The sequence below is a fragment of the Propithecus coquereli genome, unplaced genomic scaffold, assembly GCF_000956105.1.
Source record: "Propithecus coquereli isolate 6110/MARCELLA unplaced genomic scaffold, Pcoq_1.0 Scaffold314, whole genome shotgun sequence".
In the NCBI taxonomy this organism is placed as follows: domain Eukaryota; kingdom Metazoa; phylum Chordata; class Mammalia; order Primates; family Indriidae; genus Propithecus; species Propithecus coquereli.
In genome coordinates this window covers 1,671,265-1,689,391 of record NW_012148775.1, presented here as the reverse complement: position 1 = coordinate 1,689,391, position 18,127 = coordinate 1,671,265, and the positions used below count along the sequence as shown (strand labels likewise).

The window sequence follows — 18,127 nt, the reverse complement described above, 5'->3', positions numbered from 1 at the left end:
GTCAGGGAAGGCTTCACAGAGGAAGGAACATTTGAGCTGAGTCTTTAAGGTTGAATTAGAGTCTACCAAAATGTAGGGTCGGGGTAAAAGGGCATTTCACATCCTTCCTGTCCCTGCCTTTCTCCCTCTTCTTTCTGCCTTCTTCATCTTCCATATGAATCCTTAGGAATCCTTCTCTTTCTTTTCCTATCTCATTCTACTATACAAGCTCCAGCCAGAAAGTTCTGAGAATAAATTTTTCACATGACTTATGGAATCCAGTCACCATTCTGCGTGGTTCAGGTCCACAGCCTCCCCACTCCCAGATAGTATGCAAACTTGTATATATGTGTATTTGGATTTTTTTCCTTGGGCGAGTTTTCAAAATAGTTTTCAACAGATTTTCTAAAAGATTTGTGTCCCCCAAATTATGAACCACTGAAAAGGCTTATTCCAGAGTGTTGATCACAGAGTGATACAACTTCCTTCTATAGAATGTTCAGAAAAGACAAATCCATAGAGACAGAAAGTAGGTTTGTGGTTGCCTGGGGGCTCTGGGTGGGAAGGGCACTACATTTTCTTTTGGCTTGATAGAAATGTTCTAAAATCAGATGGTGGTGATGGTTACACAACTCTGTAAATTTACTAAAAATCATTGAATTGTACCTTTAAAATGAGTGAATTTTATGGTATGTGACTTATACCTCAATATAGCTGTTAAAAAAATAGACACTGAATTTCAAAGACAGTGTGAAAAAAATATCTCATTAATAATTTTTTATATTGCTTATGTACTGAAATGATAATGTTCTGTATAAATTGGGCTAAATAAGAACATTTTTTAATACTAAAAGAGGGCAATTGGTGGCCATGGGCTGTCTCCCTGGGAGAAATGGCTCAGAGTAACACAAGTCGTAGAGCATATTTCTGATCTCCACTGGGGAAAACAAAGGATTGCAAGGAAATTGAACAGAGCCAGGGGGCCCCTATGTCTCCTTTAATGGAGTAGAGCTGGAGATGGAGCCAGAGGGGTTCTTGATGTTTGGCCTGAAGGCAAAGAGTCAGGGCCAATTGGTCAGATTGCAGGCAGGACTTACAGACATGGAGAGGTTCTTCATCAGGCTTAGTTGAAGACGATTCATTGTCCTCCATGTCCTTGCTGCCAGTCATCGGGGTGATCACACTCTGGGGCTCATCTGAGCCAGGGTTCACAGAGATCATGCTACCCTGGGGGGATGATCCCCCACTGGTCCGGGTCAGACTGAGCGTGGAGCCACGCTGGCTTGGCTTGTGGCTGGTGACTTGCTTTACAGGAATTTTTGATTTCTTGGTCTAAAGGAAAGAGAGAAGAAAGAGGGGTTTCAGAAGGGAGGAAAGAAGAATGGAAGAAAGGAAGGGAAGAAAGGAGGAGGGAGGGAGGGAGAAAGGGAAAGGAAGGAAGGAAGAAAGGAAGGAGAGAAGGAGTGAAGGAAAGAAGGAGGGAAGGAAGGAAGGACAGATGGGCAGAAAAAAGCAAAAACCTGGCTCTGACTGTGAATTCCTTTTCATTCTTTCCAGACACCACAAGACATACCCTGGATCTGGAGTGACCTTTTGTCACACAATGTGTATTATTTGAAGCAATTGTGACAGACCTTATTCTATTGCATGAGTGCTTGGTTGACAAAGTAGTCACCATACGAGGCCAAATGTGTATTGCAATGATGTTGCCAAGACCAAGAATAGTTTTCGACTTTTCTTTTGTAATCACTATTAGAGTTGATTTCAAAACTGTAGAAGAGGATGGGTCTAATTTCTTTAGCTATATCTTGGTTTGGGCCCCAAACTGCATGCATCAACTTCTTATTTACCCAGTTGATGCCTGGGCCTCAAAGAATGAAGATTTGTATCCACCAGGGTTTTCTAAAGAACTCAAGGTCGAGAAAATTCTAGGCCTGAATTTAGGAGGTGGAGTGGGGGGAAGCAGATTTGTCTGGTGGGGTGGCATTCTTACAGAGGGAGGAGTCATGGTTGTGGTGGGCCAGGAGGTGACATGTCTTAGATGAGATTAAAAGGTAGGGAGAGAAAGTCCTGTGAAGGGAGTGTGGATTTTTGGAAGGAAAGTAGTTAGAAAGAGTTGGGAACAGGAGCGTATTTGTGTGTGTGTGTGTGTGTGTGTGTGTGTGTCTACCTTCCTGCAAAACCAGCGTCACTTCATAATGCACTGTTTGGAGTTATGTCCTCATTTAAACTCATGACCCAAACTTCAGAGAGGCCTCCTAACTTGCCCAAGATCACACAGCTAGCAAGTAGCAGAGCCAGGATTCAAACCCAGGTCAGGCTAACACCAAAGCTAATTACTATGCCTTACTTAAAAATACTTTAGAAGCCATTTTTGGTGGCATTGAAAATACCCCTGGATCTCATGCTCATGATTCTTTACAGCATTTAACATGCTAGGTTTACAGTGGGGAAGAACAGGTCCTCAGCTGCTCCAGAGAAAGAGCTCATTACAGGCTGGGCTACATTTTATACTCAATTAATAGAAACAATTTTATTTGAGAATATTTAAATGAAAGCTCTTGAGGGGCAGACTGACGTCTTCCTTAGATGAAACTCATGGTGTTTGATATCCTAAGAAAGGAGATAGGGAGAAGAGGCAGCACTGAAGGACACACCAATATTTAATACATATTGAACAGGGTGGAGAGAATTGTATTTGGCAGGATTCTTTTTAGGAAGTCCACTGTATGTGATCAGAAGTAGCATTTTGATTGTCTTTCTTGTGGGGCCCTGAATATGGGTAGAACTTTCCTGCATTGGAAGAGGGGAGGGATTTCTCGGTTGCACAGGGGAAGAAGAAGGTGGGGAGAGGGCAGGAAGAAGGTTGTGGGGCTGAAGACGAGCTCTCTCCTTGTGCCTGCCCCTGTCTCCCCTAAATCTTCAGTGAAATTCTGTACAAATGTCAGAATGCTTGAGAATGTGATAGACTGGGGTATTGGAGTTTGAACTGAGTTCAATCAGATCTGCATGGGGGCATGCAGTTTACAAAATTACTGTGATAAAGAAAAAGCAAATACCAAAAGATGGCAACCTTTGATAAATTAGGAGCTTAGAACAATGCTTCCTTTGTCCTGATGTTGCCACTGGTCAACAGCTTGCCAGCCTTACAGAAAGCCCCTCTACTCCCTGCCACCCTGGGGAGAGAGGACGTTAGGGTCAGGGATGATATGTGTAGAAGTTGCTTCTTTCTGTTTTATCTGGCACAATATGAATTCCTGATTCCAGGAATGAGACTCTTTAGATCGATGTAATTTTTGAAGGCTGGACAGATCGTGTCATGAGGGCAGCCTGGAGTCTTTCAATGAGCACAGGAGTCAGAGCCAGAGGGACCTCAGGGGCAGCTCATACTGCCCTGCCTCAGTTTCCTCATTTATAAAACAAAAGGAATGGACTGGGATGATCTCAGCAGAGCTTTTCATATCCAGAGTTCTGTGTGCATCTTCCTTGAGCTAGCATTTCAGCTTATGCTCCTAACGTTGCCGTTCATTAAAATTTAATTAACCACCCTAGCCAGGAAATCCAAAGTGAAGGGCCGACACTTCTGATTAATTGAGAGTGGCAGAAAAATAAAATGTGGGGGGAAGAGGTGACAGGCAGTTTCAGCATCTTGCTCGCCCTTTATTGAACCGACTCTCTCTGAATTGACTTAAATCCCTAAATGCTGCATCCCTATTTTTTATATTTCACTCAGGAGTGGTGTTAACCAGCTGCTGGTTTCCGTCTCAGTAAAGGCTGACTTTGGGCAACAGAGGAAAAGATTTGCTTGAATGGTTCCTTACCCTTTTTATGAAGCAGGGGTTGCAAACTGGTGGCCTATGGGGAGACATGTTTAGCTATCCAGGATTTTACAAATTGGGAGATTTTTAAATAAAAAACTAAGGTTTTTGGTTTCTCTTGAAAGTGGTAGGTGCTGGGTTCCCATTCTCACATGCAAAATGAGCTAGAGCTGATTTCTTTCCCTTAGGTGTGCAGAAGTGTTCCAGTTTGCCACAGACCTCACCACTCCCTAATGTGTGTACATCCATCCTGATTTTTTTTTATTAATACAATTAACCTGGCCCTTATGAACACTGCCTTGGGACTGACAAGCTCTATGCATACGGAAGACTATCAGGCATTGTGAGAGTTGGTGACATTCTCTCTTTCAAAGTCCTTATTTTATGGGCAGAGAAACTGAGATCAGGAGAGGAGAAAGGACTTGTCCAAGTGAACTGAGTCACTGTGGCTGAGGTCAGGTCTCCTGAGTCCTAATTTAGCATCCCTCACCCCTGCAGTGGACCATGCTGCAGTCCAGGTTTGACCCACAAACTTGCTAGGGAATTCAATTTGTGAGAGTCTAAGGATAGCAATTCACTCTCCCCTCCTCCAATTTTAGTGGTGAATATTGCTGAAGGACTTTTTTGTTGTTGTTTTTTTAAGGTTTGTGGCTCCTGCTGCTTTGTTGGTGCATTTCTGGAGACAGATACACATGCTATCTCCATAGCAACTTTCTGTAATAAAAACAAAGGCTCTTAATTCTCAAGCCTAGGAGTGCCCTGATGAAAGAGCAAGAAAATGGTGAAACTCTTCATGTGGGGCAATTATAACCATGACATCAAGGACAACAGGCATTTGAAGAGCCCAGTATTTAATAGATAGACCCATAATTAACTCCTGTCTCTGCCATTACCCAGCTAGACAACCTCATGCAAGTCACTTAACCTCTCTGAGCTTCAAATTCCTCCTCTCCCACCTGAGGATAAGAATAGTGCCCCACGGGGTTATCAAGAGGGTATAATGTACCTAAAAAGAGCTTTCTTAGCACAGAACGTGGCCCGTTGCAATTACATTGAAAAGTGGCCCCTAAAAATCATACAACCACGATAGCGCTAAGCATTTTCACATTTTCAAAATGAGTTTGCCTAATTTTTCCTAAGGGTCTTCACTAAAGTTGAGAGGTAGGCAGATGTGAGAATTACATCCATTTTGTGGGCAAGGGGACAGGTTCAGCAAACACTAGTTATGTGCTCGCTCAACCACCTTCCCCTATCTTAATGTTATCTCTTGCCTTTATGATTACTACGGGGATTGTTGAGTGGATGAACTGGGGAGGTTCTAAGTTAGGAACAGCTTTGGGTAAAAAGAATCTATGTCTTGCCGTCTTCTTAATAATAAACATATGTCCTAGTTTGTAGAAAATCCTGTCTACTGAATCACTCACTTCTTGTTTTCTGACTGAGTCAAAAAAAAGAGAGAGAGAAAGAGACAGAGAGGGAGAGAGAGAGAAATGACTGTTACTTATTGATTTAAAATACAGAGTGAGGTGAGTCCATTTCCTTCTGCTGACATCTTATTAATCAGCTGCTTAGCACCTCCTCCCTTCCCCATCAGGTAGCATCCAGCCAAATGTCATTTCTCCTTTAATCCCCAGATAACCATTTTAATTAAAATTTACAAAAACCATCCAACAGCATGTGGTTCTGACTTCACTCTGAGAACCAGCTAGGAAAAAAAAAAAAATTCCCATCAGAAGAAAGATGGACGAAAATGCCCCTCAACCCACGTTAGGGCCGGGGAGCTGGGCGGTCGACCCGCCTGTGGTTGGTTACCTTTGGCGCCGTGACGAAATGCTCCCACCTCTGTCCTATGGACTTGTCCTTATTGATTTCTTTTATTGTGCTCTTGCTTCCACCAGGGTCCCTGAGTAAGAAACAGTTTAATGAGTTTTCCGTTTCCAGAGCTTTATTTTATTACAAGCACTTTTAAGAAAGGTAATGAATAGAAGGGGAATGGTGGCTGGTCTCTGTTGAGATTTTTTTCCCTCCTCCTGCACATGTGAAGAAGCAGGAGGCACAGTTCTCAGTAGCTGGGTCTTTTGAGTGGAACTGAGGTTAGAAGAGACCATCACTTACTGGGCGGGGGCTGAGGGAGGTGGCATATATCTGTATGCTTTTTGCTTCTATTTGCAGTTTGGACTCCTGGGCAGGCCTGCAGTTACTCCTGGGGGTGAACATGACATCCGTGTTCATTTCTGAATCTCTGCTGGGACTGTTGCCTAAGGGTCCCAACATCAGGGACACTTCTGAGTGACATACAGAGAATATTACTAGGTTGGGTTGAGGGGAGCTCATGAGGTTGCATAATGAAAATCACTGATTTGAGGTTTAGTCAGCAAAAGTTCTCTATGATGCTATGTGCAAGACACTTCCGTGCCTTCTCACTGAACCATCTCCATCACTATAACCTGGTGATATAGTCATTGCCATCCCATTTCACAGCTAAGGAAACAAACTCAGGGGGCTGAAGTCGCTTACCCAGATGCAGATTTACAATGAAACTGATGAAACTAAAGCTCCAGGGCCCATCACTGACATGGGTCCCTTCCCCAGGGCCCTGTGCCTAATTTCATTTTGTAATTTTGTATTCTTTTTCTTAAAGTGCCACCTGCCCCAATTAAATAAGCTTCAGGTCCCAAAAAACCTGCATCCTCCCCTCACAGATTGAGAACTTTCTGGACAGGAGACTAGAGCCCCAGCAGGCTCTGGAGGTCACGTGCCCATCATCCCTTATCGGGAACCCGTGGGACCAGATGTGTTGCCAAATTCATTTTTGGCATTTGGAAAATATGCAGCGTTATGGATGCTGCATATACTGTATGTTAACAAAATCCCTGGGATGGGGTCGGGAGCAGCAACCTGTAATCGAGCACATTAATATTTCTGCAATGAAGCTCATGGATATTTACACTAGGTGGGATAAATAAAGACTATAAATAGCTTCAAGTCAAGTTTTGCTGCCAGGTTGGTTCTTGTCAGATTTTGCTGCCAAAGGAATTATGAAAAAACTGAGTTTTTAGAGCCTTTTGGATTTTGGACTCGTGGCTATAGGGCTGTGGGTCTCTCTTGGTAAGTAAGCAGGGGGTATCGATGTGTGATCTCTCAACTACCTTTACATATCTATTGATTGATTGATCTATCAACCCACCCATCCATCCATCTCTTTCTTTAATCCCCTTTTTCGCTGCAGAAAGGATTTTAAATGGGTAGGATCCTTTAAAGCACTTGGCTGGCTCTCCCTTAGCATAGAGCAGGGACTGAGGACATGAGAAGATGGACAGACCTGTTTTGATCGGGGGTGATGGGGGTCTAGAATTGTTAGTGGGTGTCGAGAGCAGTGCTGGTGGTGGGGAAGGTGCTCAGGTGTAGAAGGTGAAAGGTGAGCAAGATAAACCTAACTTAATGCTGACATCTCATGGCATGGGGCATTTGAGTAGCAGAAACAAGGGCTTTTCCTAATCCAGATGGGAAATGTCTTCTGGCCAGTGGGATCTTGCTGAATATCTGCCAGCTAACAGGTATCACGGGAGAAATACACACAGACCCCAAGGTGGAAATCAGGCCGGGGAGGGCGGGATGAGAATGTGCCTCTGAGCTTTTGTAAGACTTTTATGTTTGATTACACAATAAAAAGCCCTCTGAATAATTAACAGTGAAGCTCATTTAAGTTGGTTCTGCCTGCCTCTCCCCCGAGTAATCAAATTAGGGGGATATTTAAAATCCAGCCAGAGGAAGAAGAAGCAATACTTCGGTCCTATAAACAATATTTAAACTAGCGGTGCTTTTGAAGTCTGATTTAAGGCTCACCAACTGGAAGCTTTAGCGTTTTTTCGCTTCGGAGCGTTTCTTTCAAGGCTACAGGGCTTTTTGCTTTTCCCTTTGCTAAGGCAGCCCCTGCTGAGCCTCCAGCCTTCTTCTGGAAGTTCAAAAGCAACCCCCTTTCCCCTTTTAAAATTAAATCTGGTCCCAGCCAAGCTTTCAAAATCTTAAATATTCAGACCCAGTTGGGAAGATGGAAGTTTTCCCCTTAATGCTGACTTCCAAGATGACCTGAAATCTATTGCGACTTCAAGCACCAGGCTAAATGAGTTAAAAATGCAGCAAGACTCCCACAGACCTTAAGAAAGCTCTGAGCCCTTGCTCTTGCAAAGCCATTGATACAGAAAAGACCTAGTTAGACAGAACTGGTCTTTCTGATGTTTCATTTTCAGTAGCAAATAAACCAAAGAGGAAGATCAATAGGGAGAAGAAAAAAAAAATAAAATAAAACCACCGGAGGTAAGTCGTCCACTACACACCTTGTGGAGTAAAGCCAAGCAAGTTGGCGTTCCTTCCCCATGGTCTGGTGGGATAATCGTGAGTGTGTTCACCAAATAGTCCCAGTTCTGTCCCGCTCCCTGAAGGCAGGCTTGACACTGTGCCTTGCTTTGTTCAAAAATACATGAGTGAAAGTGTCATGTGCAAGCACCACATGTACTCACCATCAAACTGGTATTAACTGATCAACACATAAATGCACATATAAGAATAACATCTATTGGATGTTGGACAGGGGGGAGGGGGGAGGAGGGGACGGGTATTTTCATACACAAAGAGTGCAATGCGCACCACCCGAAAGATGGACATATTTGAAACTCGGACTTGGGGGGGGGCAAGGGCAACATACATAACCTAAACATCTGTACCCCCATAATATGCTGAAATAAAAAAAAAAAAAAGTGTCATGTGGCACTTTGGGCAGATGCTTGAAGAGACAGCCTTCAAGTCATCAGATTCCTTTTTTGCCTCGTTGATGGTGGAAACTTGTGTTGAGATGGAACTTCTATCAGCCTGGGTCTCTGACTGAGCAAATGAGCAAAGAGCCCACTTGTAGGACATCCAGGGTGAGCCAGAAATGAGCTTCCGTTCTGCTTTTCAGCCTTAAGCCACTGAGATTTTGGGGGGTTGTTCATTATGACAGCTTAATATAGCTCACCTAACTGCTGGCCTCTGATTTACTGTCGGTGTGACCTGGGCAAGTGTCTCTGAGTGTCAGAACCAGGAAAGTGTTATCTTGGTGGTTAAGAGTGAAATTTAAGAATTGGGTGGACCAGCTAGCTGTCCTCTGCCTCACTGCTTCCTATGTGTGTTCAACTTTGTGTATGTTATTTAGCCTCTCTGAGCCTCCATGTTCCCATCTGTAAAATGGGGGGATGATATTAGCTATGCCAAAGGATTGCTGGCTGGGGAGATGAAAAGAAATGGGGCTTGGTGGGTCCCTTGTACAGAGAACTGAATACAGTTCAGCTACTAATGGCAGTAACATGCTTTTTTCAACGGAGATCTTTGAGTGGCTTAAAGGAAGTGTTGATGAGCTACTAGGGCAGATCCATGGGGGAGAAGTAGCTGTAGTTCCCAGACCATAATTCCCCCCTGCCGAAGCTTTCTAGGGGATCCTATTTGCCAGAAATCAAGGGAAGAGGGCATCGAGCCCTGTCGAATTTCTTTTAACTGTATCCACCAAGCACAGTTTCTTCTGGGCGGCCACTTGAAGATGTCTTTTCCACAGTGGCAATCAGAGCAATTTTCTCAAACACTTCATTCTCTCTTTCTGAACTTACGTTTGAGGGTAAAATGTCTGCTTCTCAGGGTGGAAAAGCTTGCTGGCTGGTTTAGGGACACATGTTCATGTGTCCATGACCAAGGGGGAGAACTGTTCATTTTGCCCTGGGAAGGGGGCAGAGGTTAAAGTTCTTGGGATGTCCCAGGCCAGGTGGCTCCGTCCTGCCTCCTGAGTGATAATCTGATCATCCCGCCATGTTCTCCCACTCCGTAGAGATGGCTGTTGGAATGCCAGAGTGCAGAATGATGCAATTAAATCAGTGTGAAGAGGAGAGCAGGGGAAATCAGAGATTTCACTCAAATGTCTTTGCTTGATGATCCAATTTAAAAATAACCCCCCCTACCCTGTCACTATCAGGCCACCCATCAATTTTGTCCTAACACATTGCTATCACAACGTATCCTGATTATTTTATGTCTATTCTCTGTAGCTTCCCTCCTGCCCTCCAGAATGGAAGCTCCTGAGAACAGAGATATTGTCTGTTTTCTTCTTTGCAGTACCCCTTATAAGTAGTGCCTGCAAAAAGCAGATTTGAGGAAACTGACATTTTCTTGACCGAGGGGGAGCGGGGGGGAAGGGGACCACATGGCAAGGGGAAAACAATTTAAATATAAAACATTTAAATAAAAAATTGCTAATGGGTGTTGTTGAGAATGTTGCTGCATTGTTTCATGAAAGCAAAAGCTTGGAAAAGACATGAGGGTCTTGGGATTTTGGTTAAATATGCTTCTATACATTCATAGGTTATTAAACTGCACAGCAGAGGTTCAGACATGGAGAGATGCTCCTTATATATTAAGTCAAACAGCAAAAATTTAGTTGCAAAACAGTATGGGCAGAATGGCACTTTTAATTACCTGACAAAAGAAAGTGACATATTATATATCATATTATCTTGATAAATCAGGTCCCTTTTGTATCCCAGGGCCCTCTAGTAAGTGCCACTTTGTAATGAGATATTCTCTCTTTACAGGCAGGCACCAGATAATTCTCCAAAATAATTGCAGACTTTGAGCTTTAGCTATAGACAGAGGAAACAACTATTTAGTGGTGAAGCACTCATGCTTTGCAGCAAGGTTAACTGGGTTCAAATCCTGACTCTTCTTGTGCTGGCTATGCAACTTTGAACAAATTACTTAAATTCCCATACCTCAGTTTCCTCACTGGCATGTTGGACTGAGGCTTAAATGAAGGAATATACCTAGAGCAGAGTGCTTGACATAGAAAGTACTCAAATGCTAGCTCTTTTCATCATAAAACAGTAGAAGGATTTAGATGTTTGCATTATATCTGACACATCAAACTGTGGTTGCCTTTTACCCATCTGTGCTTTCTTAAGGAAGGGTGGGTTCTTTGTGCCTGGGCAGCCCAGCCCTTGAGTATCTGCAGTCTCTTAATAAAAGCCAGGATTACACCCACCTGGCCTCCCCAGTTAAGAGTGAGTCCAGTGGTGTCTTTCTGGAACAGCCCAAGGCAATGAGACTTAGACAACTTTTTTGCTTTGGTGGCTCCAGGGCAGAGCTCAGGAATGTGGGGACTGTTGGAACAACTCCTTCTAGGGGTGTGCTGTACCCTGCCTGGAGGTTCAATTGGTAACTGTTTATTCCTCTCTTTGGCCAGGGGTTTGCCCTGCTTTTTCCCAGAGGGACTGGGGAAGATGCCTGAGAGGGTGGTGGGGGAGGTGGCATTAGAGCTTATCATGTTTCCCCAACATCTGGTGTTGGTTGCCTGTTTCTCTGTAAAGGCCCACTCATTTCTAGCTAGTCCTTCTGGTCAGTCTTGGAAAGTTAGTCTCTAACAGGAATCACACTAATACAGGTTCACCTCTTCTTACCCAATTCCAAAATCCAAAGTGTCTTGAGAACTAAAAACATTTTAATAACTTATTTGCAGCAAAATGTGACATGAACTGATGAGAGGCTATCGATGGCCTTTATTGGTCTTTATCACACACTTAAATATTCACTTATTTGTTTTCTGCAGAAATATTGTGTTTGATGACAGGGCTCCTTTGGGACTGTGGTGTTCTAAATGGTATGTGCCTTGTATTTCCTTTTTAAAATGCAAAAATAAAAACTCAGAATTCTGAAACACGGTTGGCTGTAAGGGTTTGAATAAAGACTTGAGAGCCTTTATGAAAAAAAGAAAAATCAGGCCAACTTTGCCTAAACAGAGGCTTGTATCTCTCAGAGAAGGGTAATTGGCACATTCGTAATTGAAGGCTCAGCTTCTGCTTTAGTTGTGGACCCGATCATCTTGTCAATTGAAATAAACTCTCTTGTTAGCAGCGGAATTAACAAGGGTGCTGAGAAATGATAATGTGTTTGAATTGCTGCATGATGAAATTGGGAAGTCGAGAAGTTTTTCCCTAAGGAAAGCAGAGACTCAGATGCAACTCATAATGACATTCCCAAATCTCTCATCTGTCTTCTTGCCCAATGGCCACCAATCCATCCAAATAGGAGCTCTTCCCACAACCAACCCTTCTGCTTGCAACACGCTAACTGCTAGTTAGTGAAAGTTTGCTCCCTGTAGAAAGCCCACGTTGAAGTATTGAACTACTCCCACTTTCTTGCTATAAAATCCATGAGGGGGAGGGATTGGACCTATACCTGCCATTATGCCTAATAGGAACGAAGCCTCTGGGATCTACAAGTCTCCAGGGATGGATGTTTCCTTTTGGAAAGTGCAAGGTGGGTGTCAGAGCTCTGAGTTTAGGTCTTAAAATGCTTTAATAATAAGAGACTGGCTGCTTAATGGTGGACTCTCAGAAAAGCATAGTCAGGAGAACTGGAGATTTGGTTTTTCCTCCTTGGAGTAATTCCCTGGATTGTTTATTTTTGCAATTAGATTTTGGGTGACCTTGTGTAGCCTTCTTTCCCTGTCTGTTTGTATGTTTGTCCAACCACTCAGTGAACATGGATCTCACGTGTTGGTAAGATTCTGCTCAGAAGTTTATAATTTCTTTCCCAGCCTTAAGTTTCAATGGTGTTGAAAACCACACACCTAACTGCTCTTCAAAAAAGGGACTTTTATCTTTAATAGCTCTCATTTAGTGAACACTCATTGTGCTCTCAGACATTAGGCTATATGTTTTATGTACTTTATCTTGCTTAATCCTTAACAATAACTCTTCCGAGGCAGGAACCCATTTGATAGATGAAGAAACAGAGGCCCAGAGATGCTAAGCGATTTGCCCAGCGTCACACAGCTATTAGATGGCATAGCCTGGACTCATCCAGGTCCGTCTGATGCTAAAACCCTTGCTCTTCCATCACTCTGATCCCTCCGGGTTTAAAAACAATGCATTTGAAGAGTTAGGGAAATTCATACTACGGCATAAGGGTGAAACATCATAAATAGGGATTAAGTATTAAAGAGAAGATAGCCTTCTGCTTTCTTGCTAATTAAAAAGATGTTTTCTGGCACTCCCTAGGAAACTTAACCCCTTGTCCCCCGATTCATAATTAAAAAATAAATCCCAAACAGTGGTGTGCTGGAGATGTCTCATATTGTCTCATAAGAACTGATTTTGTACATCTCTTCTAACTCCAAGTTCAGTGACATCATCTTGGTAAGCTTGAATCAGTTATGGCGGGAGTATTTACACCATGGAAATTGGCGTTGTTTCAAATCATGGCTCCTGGCCCCCTAGAGAACTGCTTGTTAAACACTTAAACCAGCATATCACTGACCTCAAGCTAAAATCCCCATCACGAGGAAATGATCCACTAGAAAAAACAAATCCCAACAAATACTCTACTTTCTGTGGGAATCTTACCTGGACTGCATTTTTCTCTTATGTCTGGCTGGGTCAGTTTCAGGTTCTGCTTTTATAGAACTGGACATCATGAGATGCCTAATGGAATTCTGCCCTTCCAAGTCATGATAGAACATCTGCTACTCTCAATGTGACCACTATGTCTTTTTACTGCAGTTAACAGTTTTTGGTCGCATTTCTAAAACCAACCAGAGGAAATAAAGACGGTCCCCTTTTTCTCCTTGATCTAAATTCTACAGGGTATTCTTTCTTCTGTTGAGGGGGAATGGGTGCTCACATGTCAGAGGCAAAATGTTGTTGTTGGTTTGCTCAGGGAGATAAAATGTTATTGGAAACCCACTGACACAGAGCCCTTTTTCTTAGAATCTAAGCAGTCAACTGTGGGAAAAAAAATAGATGTTGCTTTTACCTAGAAATTCTCATTTCCCATAATCTAGCCAGCAGAAATATTTGCAACTGAGCATAAAAGATAGGTATAAGTATATTCCATACTTGAAATGTCAAAAATTTGGGAATGACCTCAGCATCTGGTGATAGAGAAATGGTTATCTAAATTACACTCCATCCGTACAATAGAGTACTCTGCAGTTGTTAAGAGAATGTGGAAACTTTGTATGTGCCACCATGGAAGGATGTCTGTGAGTCATTGTAAAAGGGGGAAAAATCATGTAGAGAACAATAGGTAGAATATGATCCCATTTCTGTTAAAAAATGTATCTGCATGTATTTATAAAAGGAAGCCATTAGAAAGAATTGGAAGGACACACTTTAGACCTTTACAAGGGGTTTTCTCTAAGGACGGGACTTCAGGGAGGGAATAAAGGCTTTCATACTTTATATACTTGTAAATTTTTTGAAAAAATTTCCATAAGAATAAATTGTGTTCCCTTATTACTTGAGCAGTTTAGTTTTAAAGAAAAATAAATAATGCATGGGAAATGTTTTAAGGTTGTGGCTTTCAAATAAATTCTGGGAGCCACAAAATATATTTTGGAAATAACTGGGGTGCCATGGGAGGATGGGAGCAAGTTGGAGATACCCCAGATCTCTGCAGCCCCCAAACCTCTTGCTTCATGCAGAAATTCCATTAGAAAAATCTATTTTACATTTTTGGGGCTTCCATTTAAAAAAATGGATTTCTGCTGTTTAAAAATTAAGTTTGCAAACCACTTGTATCAAAGGAAACTACAGTTTTAAATTCATCCCAACCAAAAACACTGAATCGATTTGGAGTTACTCATCGATCAATAGATGCGAGATTTATATTTCTGGTTGTATCTGAGGTCAGTTTATCTGGGTTCTGGTGTAAGAGATAACTTCGGGGTGGAAGGGATTTGGAAATTTGGGGGATGGGTGGTAAGCATCCTCAGGAGGAAGGAGTTGATTAATACTCGGGATTTTGGAAGAGGAAGAAGAATGAATTCACCTGGAAGGCAGGATAGTGAGAGGGTGCCAGTGTCAGTGTATGGGGTGGGGAATGTTAGCATTGGAGATAGGGAACATTTTATTTAACTCAGCCATGGTTTTCACAGTGCAAATGCAATTCCTCAGGTCATGGTTCTTTACTTTCGTTTTGTCCCATTCTTGCAGACAATCTGCCTCTTCTTAAAGAACCAGAGTCTTCCCATGCCTGTCTGTTCCTTGTTCTGCACCTAGTGGGTACCACGTGGTTTCTGCAACAATGGCCTCAAAGCTTTTGTGTGAGCCCTTGCCTCTGGTGAGGACCCACCTAACACTTCTCTTGGCCAAGACAACACGTTCTGGAGCTTCTGCCTGTGCAGACATAGCTGCTCCAGGGACCTGAATACGAAGTACTTCCTTGGGTCCAAGTGGAGAAGTAGCCACCAATATACATTAAAAACCAACAGAACAAAACAAAACCTTGAGAGAAAGGAGGAAAAACAAGAACAAAGAGAAAGGGAAGAATAAAAGGGAAGGAAAGAAGGAGGAAAAGGAAGAACAACAAACAAAGAACAGTGTTGGGGAGACACAGTCCAAGAAGAGAGCTGGAGAGGAATCCAGCTGTGGTGTGCTGGTATTGCTTGCCCGTTACTGTGGTGTAAATGCTCCCACTGTGGCTGATTGATTTTGAACTACCAATGTGATGTTACTGAATGTGGAGCTGGGAAGAGATGCTGGAAGGAGATGTACACCATTGGCTCTTGCAATTCTATGTGAGCTGACTCCAGCTCACCCCTGTTTGGACCCCACAGAGCACACAGAAGAGCTCCTAAAGCAACCCACCCACCAAAAACAGCCAAAAGAGGGGAAGAACATCTAGGAGAGTTCCTTTCCCACTGCCCAGTCTATTGCTAGTTTATGGCATGCTGCAGGGCTGAGGCGTACTTTGGATTCCAGCAGGTGATCAGGGGGTTCATGGTGTGGTGGGTGTGGTCGATCATCAGGGCCTCCAGGAGCCAGTGGAGGGCACAGAGCTGGCGGAAGAGGGGCTCACTGCAAAGACAGAGAGAGGGAGCACAGTGTGACCCTGTTAGAACAACATTCTGCATGGTAATAGCCATAGAGATAGTAGTCGTACTGGCTTCCAGTTTGAGAGCTGGTACCACGTTCCAGGCATGTGTAAGTATTTTGCCTACATCACCTCATTAGATCTTTGCAATGGCCCCATGAGGTGTTCATTAACCCCATTTTACAGATGAGGAATCCAGAGGAGTTAAGGATGTTGTGCCAGGTCACTAGGCCAGTAGGTGGCAGAGCCATAATTTGAAAGGAGATGATCCTATTCCAATTATTGGGAATTTGTGTACGTGTAGGGCAGAATCTTGCGACTCCACCTGGAGGTCTTCACTCAGGCAAACCAGAGGCTTGAAGGAAATTAATATCCTAGGATGCCCAATTGTTAATCTGATAAAAGTAAAATAAATAAACTAAGAGTATGCAAAAAGTCTGGAAACGCAGGGAAACTCATGTATTAATTGGACTTTTTCCCCCAGATTAAAAATTGGACATATTGCTTTAAATTTATAAGTCCTTTGCTAAAAATATAGCTGGATCTTGAAGAAAAACAGATTGAGCATATTATTTGAAAATGTTAACTAAAACATTGTTTAAAAATACGTCCAACCAACATTTTCTGATATTTTTGGACACCTTGTATTAATATAACACCTACAATGAGCTAGGCATAATGTAAATATATATTTTTTAATTCTCCCAATAACGTGCTTAGGTATGAATTATTATTATGGATGTGGCTGTGTTCCAATAAAGTTTTATTTACAAACTGAGGCTCAGAGAGGTGCAATCACTTTGCTCAAGGTCACATAGCTTGTTGGTGAGAGAGATGGTGTCTTAATATCTCATTTAGAGGTCAGGACTCCTCTATAAGGAGCACGCTGTTCCCACCTCCTCTTTACAATGAGGCACATGAGGCCCAGAAAGGTGCAGTGAGTTACCTGAAGTCACACTGCTAGGATTAGTGAGGATTTGGACTGGGGTCTCTTTAACCCCAAAGACTGTGCTCCCATGGACCTGGGCTCTGATCAGGTACTGATGAAGCCAGCGCAGTGGTCACCCTGAGAGCGAGGTCAGGAGAGGGTTAACCTGCTGCCTGCCTTTTTCCTGGAAACAAGGTGGAGTCCTGGCCAGCGGCCCTCCTCCCCCCATTACTTCTCCTCTTGCACTAATGGGCCAGTTCTCCATTAAGAACCTGTGTAATTGCTCTTCTCTGAAACTTCGTCCTGCCTGATCAACACTCCCCAGGGTTCCTAGGCCTGGTGTTTGTAGGTGGAGGAAGGTATCTACCCGCCCTGTTTCCAGGAAGGCACCACTTCAGAAGGTGGGGCCCAAGCCCCGGGCGCAGGTGTGCAGCTGGGCCAGGGTTACCCCGGCTTACCCTTGACAGGCATCCGTTTCACTCAGCTAGAAGGGGAACCACCCTACTGCCTCCAGCCCCACCTCCCTCCAGCTCCCTCACCCCCCTGTCCTGGGGTGGTCAAGTCTGCCAGGTCTTAGGAAAACTAGAGGCAGCAGATCTCCTTCCTTTCTTCTCTGGAGGCTTTTTCTTCCACAAATTGTTTTAGTGAATAATTGAGCACCTAATTTTCCCTCACTTCTCATTTTGAGGCCCTGTAAGCCCACAGCCCTTCCAGTTCTTGTCTTTCTCTTCCTCCTGAACACCATCTTGGGCTCTACAGGTGACAGCATTTTGGTAACTCTGCACACGGGCTGTGTACAGCATTAACCCAGCAGCAGCAGCAGCTGTGCCGTGTGCCTGGCACTGGGCCGTGAGCACCTCGCTACACCCTCCCCATAACCACAGGAAGCTGTGGAAGGCTGCGGGTGATGCCTACCTGCTCTTCTGTTTTACATCCTAGAGCCCCTGCACACCTGGGCTTTGGATCTTTGAGGTGGGCAGAGAAGCACTCAAAGGGAGTTAACTGGTGGGATGGGGTCTGCTTGGTCACAGGGCGGTGCTGGGGATGTGGGGCGCGTGAGCACAAGATTCATTTCTGCAGGTGGCAAGAATAGGTGCAAACCTGACCCTCTCCCTCCCTTGCTTTAAAATCTTCAAACTCCCTAAATCCTCTGTAATGGGCTGAATTGCGGACACCCCCAACTTCATATGTTGAAGCCCTAACCCCGGTACCTTGGGGTATGACTGTACTTTGGAGATAGGGCATTTAAAGGGATGATTCGGTTAAAAATGAAGCCATTAGGGCGGGCCCTAATCCCATCTGACTGGTGTCCTTATAAGAGGAGGAAATCTGGACATGCAGAGAGACTTTAGTGCTGCGTGCACAGAGAAAAGGCCATGTGAGAGATGGCACAGAGAGATGGCAGCTGTCTCTGAGATCAGTAGAGACGCCTCGGAAGAAATCAACCATGACGGCACCTTGATCTTGGACTTCCAGCCTCCAGAACTGTGAGAAAATACATTTCTGTTTT

General features: G+C 43.7%; 1 protein-coding gene across 1 annotated transcript in view; it reads right to left on the bottom strand.

The window, feature by feature from the left end:
• The window catches only part of CCDC60 (coiled-coil domain containing 60), a 169,287-nt gene that overhangs the window by 18,218 nt on the left and 132,942 nt on the right, over window positions 1-18,127 (bottom strand). The window contains exons 5-7 of the mRNA XM_012650156.1: window positions 15,566-15,673; window positions 5,610-5,700; window positions 1,077-1,311 (exon numbers count right to left, since the gene is read on the bottom strand). Of these exons, the coding sequence (XP_012505610.1) occupies window positions 1,077-1,311; window positions 5,610-5,700; window positions 15,566-15,673 (434 nt within the window). The remainder of the gene's footprint in view (window positions 1-1,076; window positions 1,312-5,609; window positions 5,701-15,565; window positions 15,674-18,127) is intronic.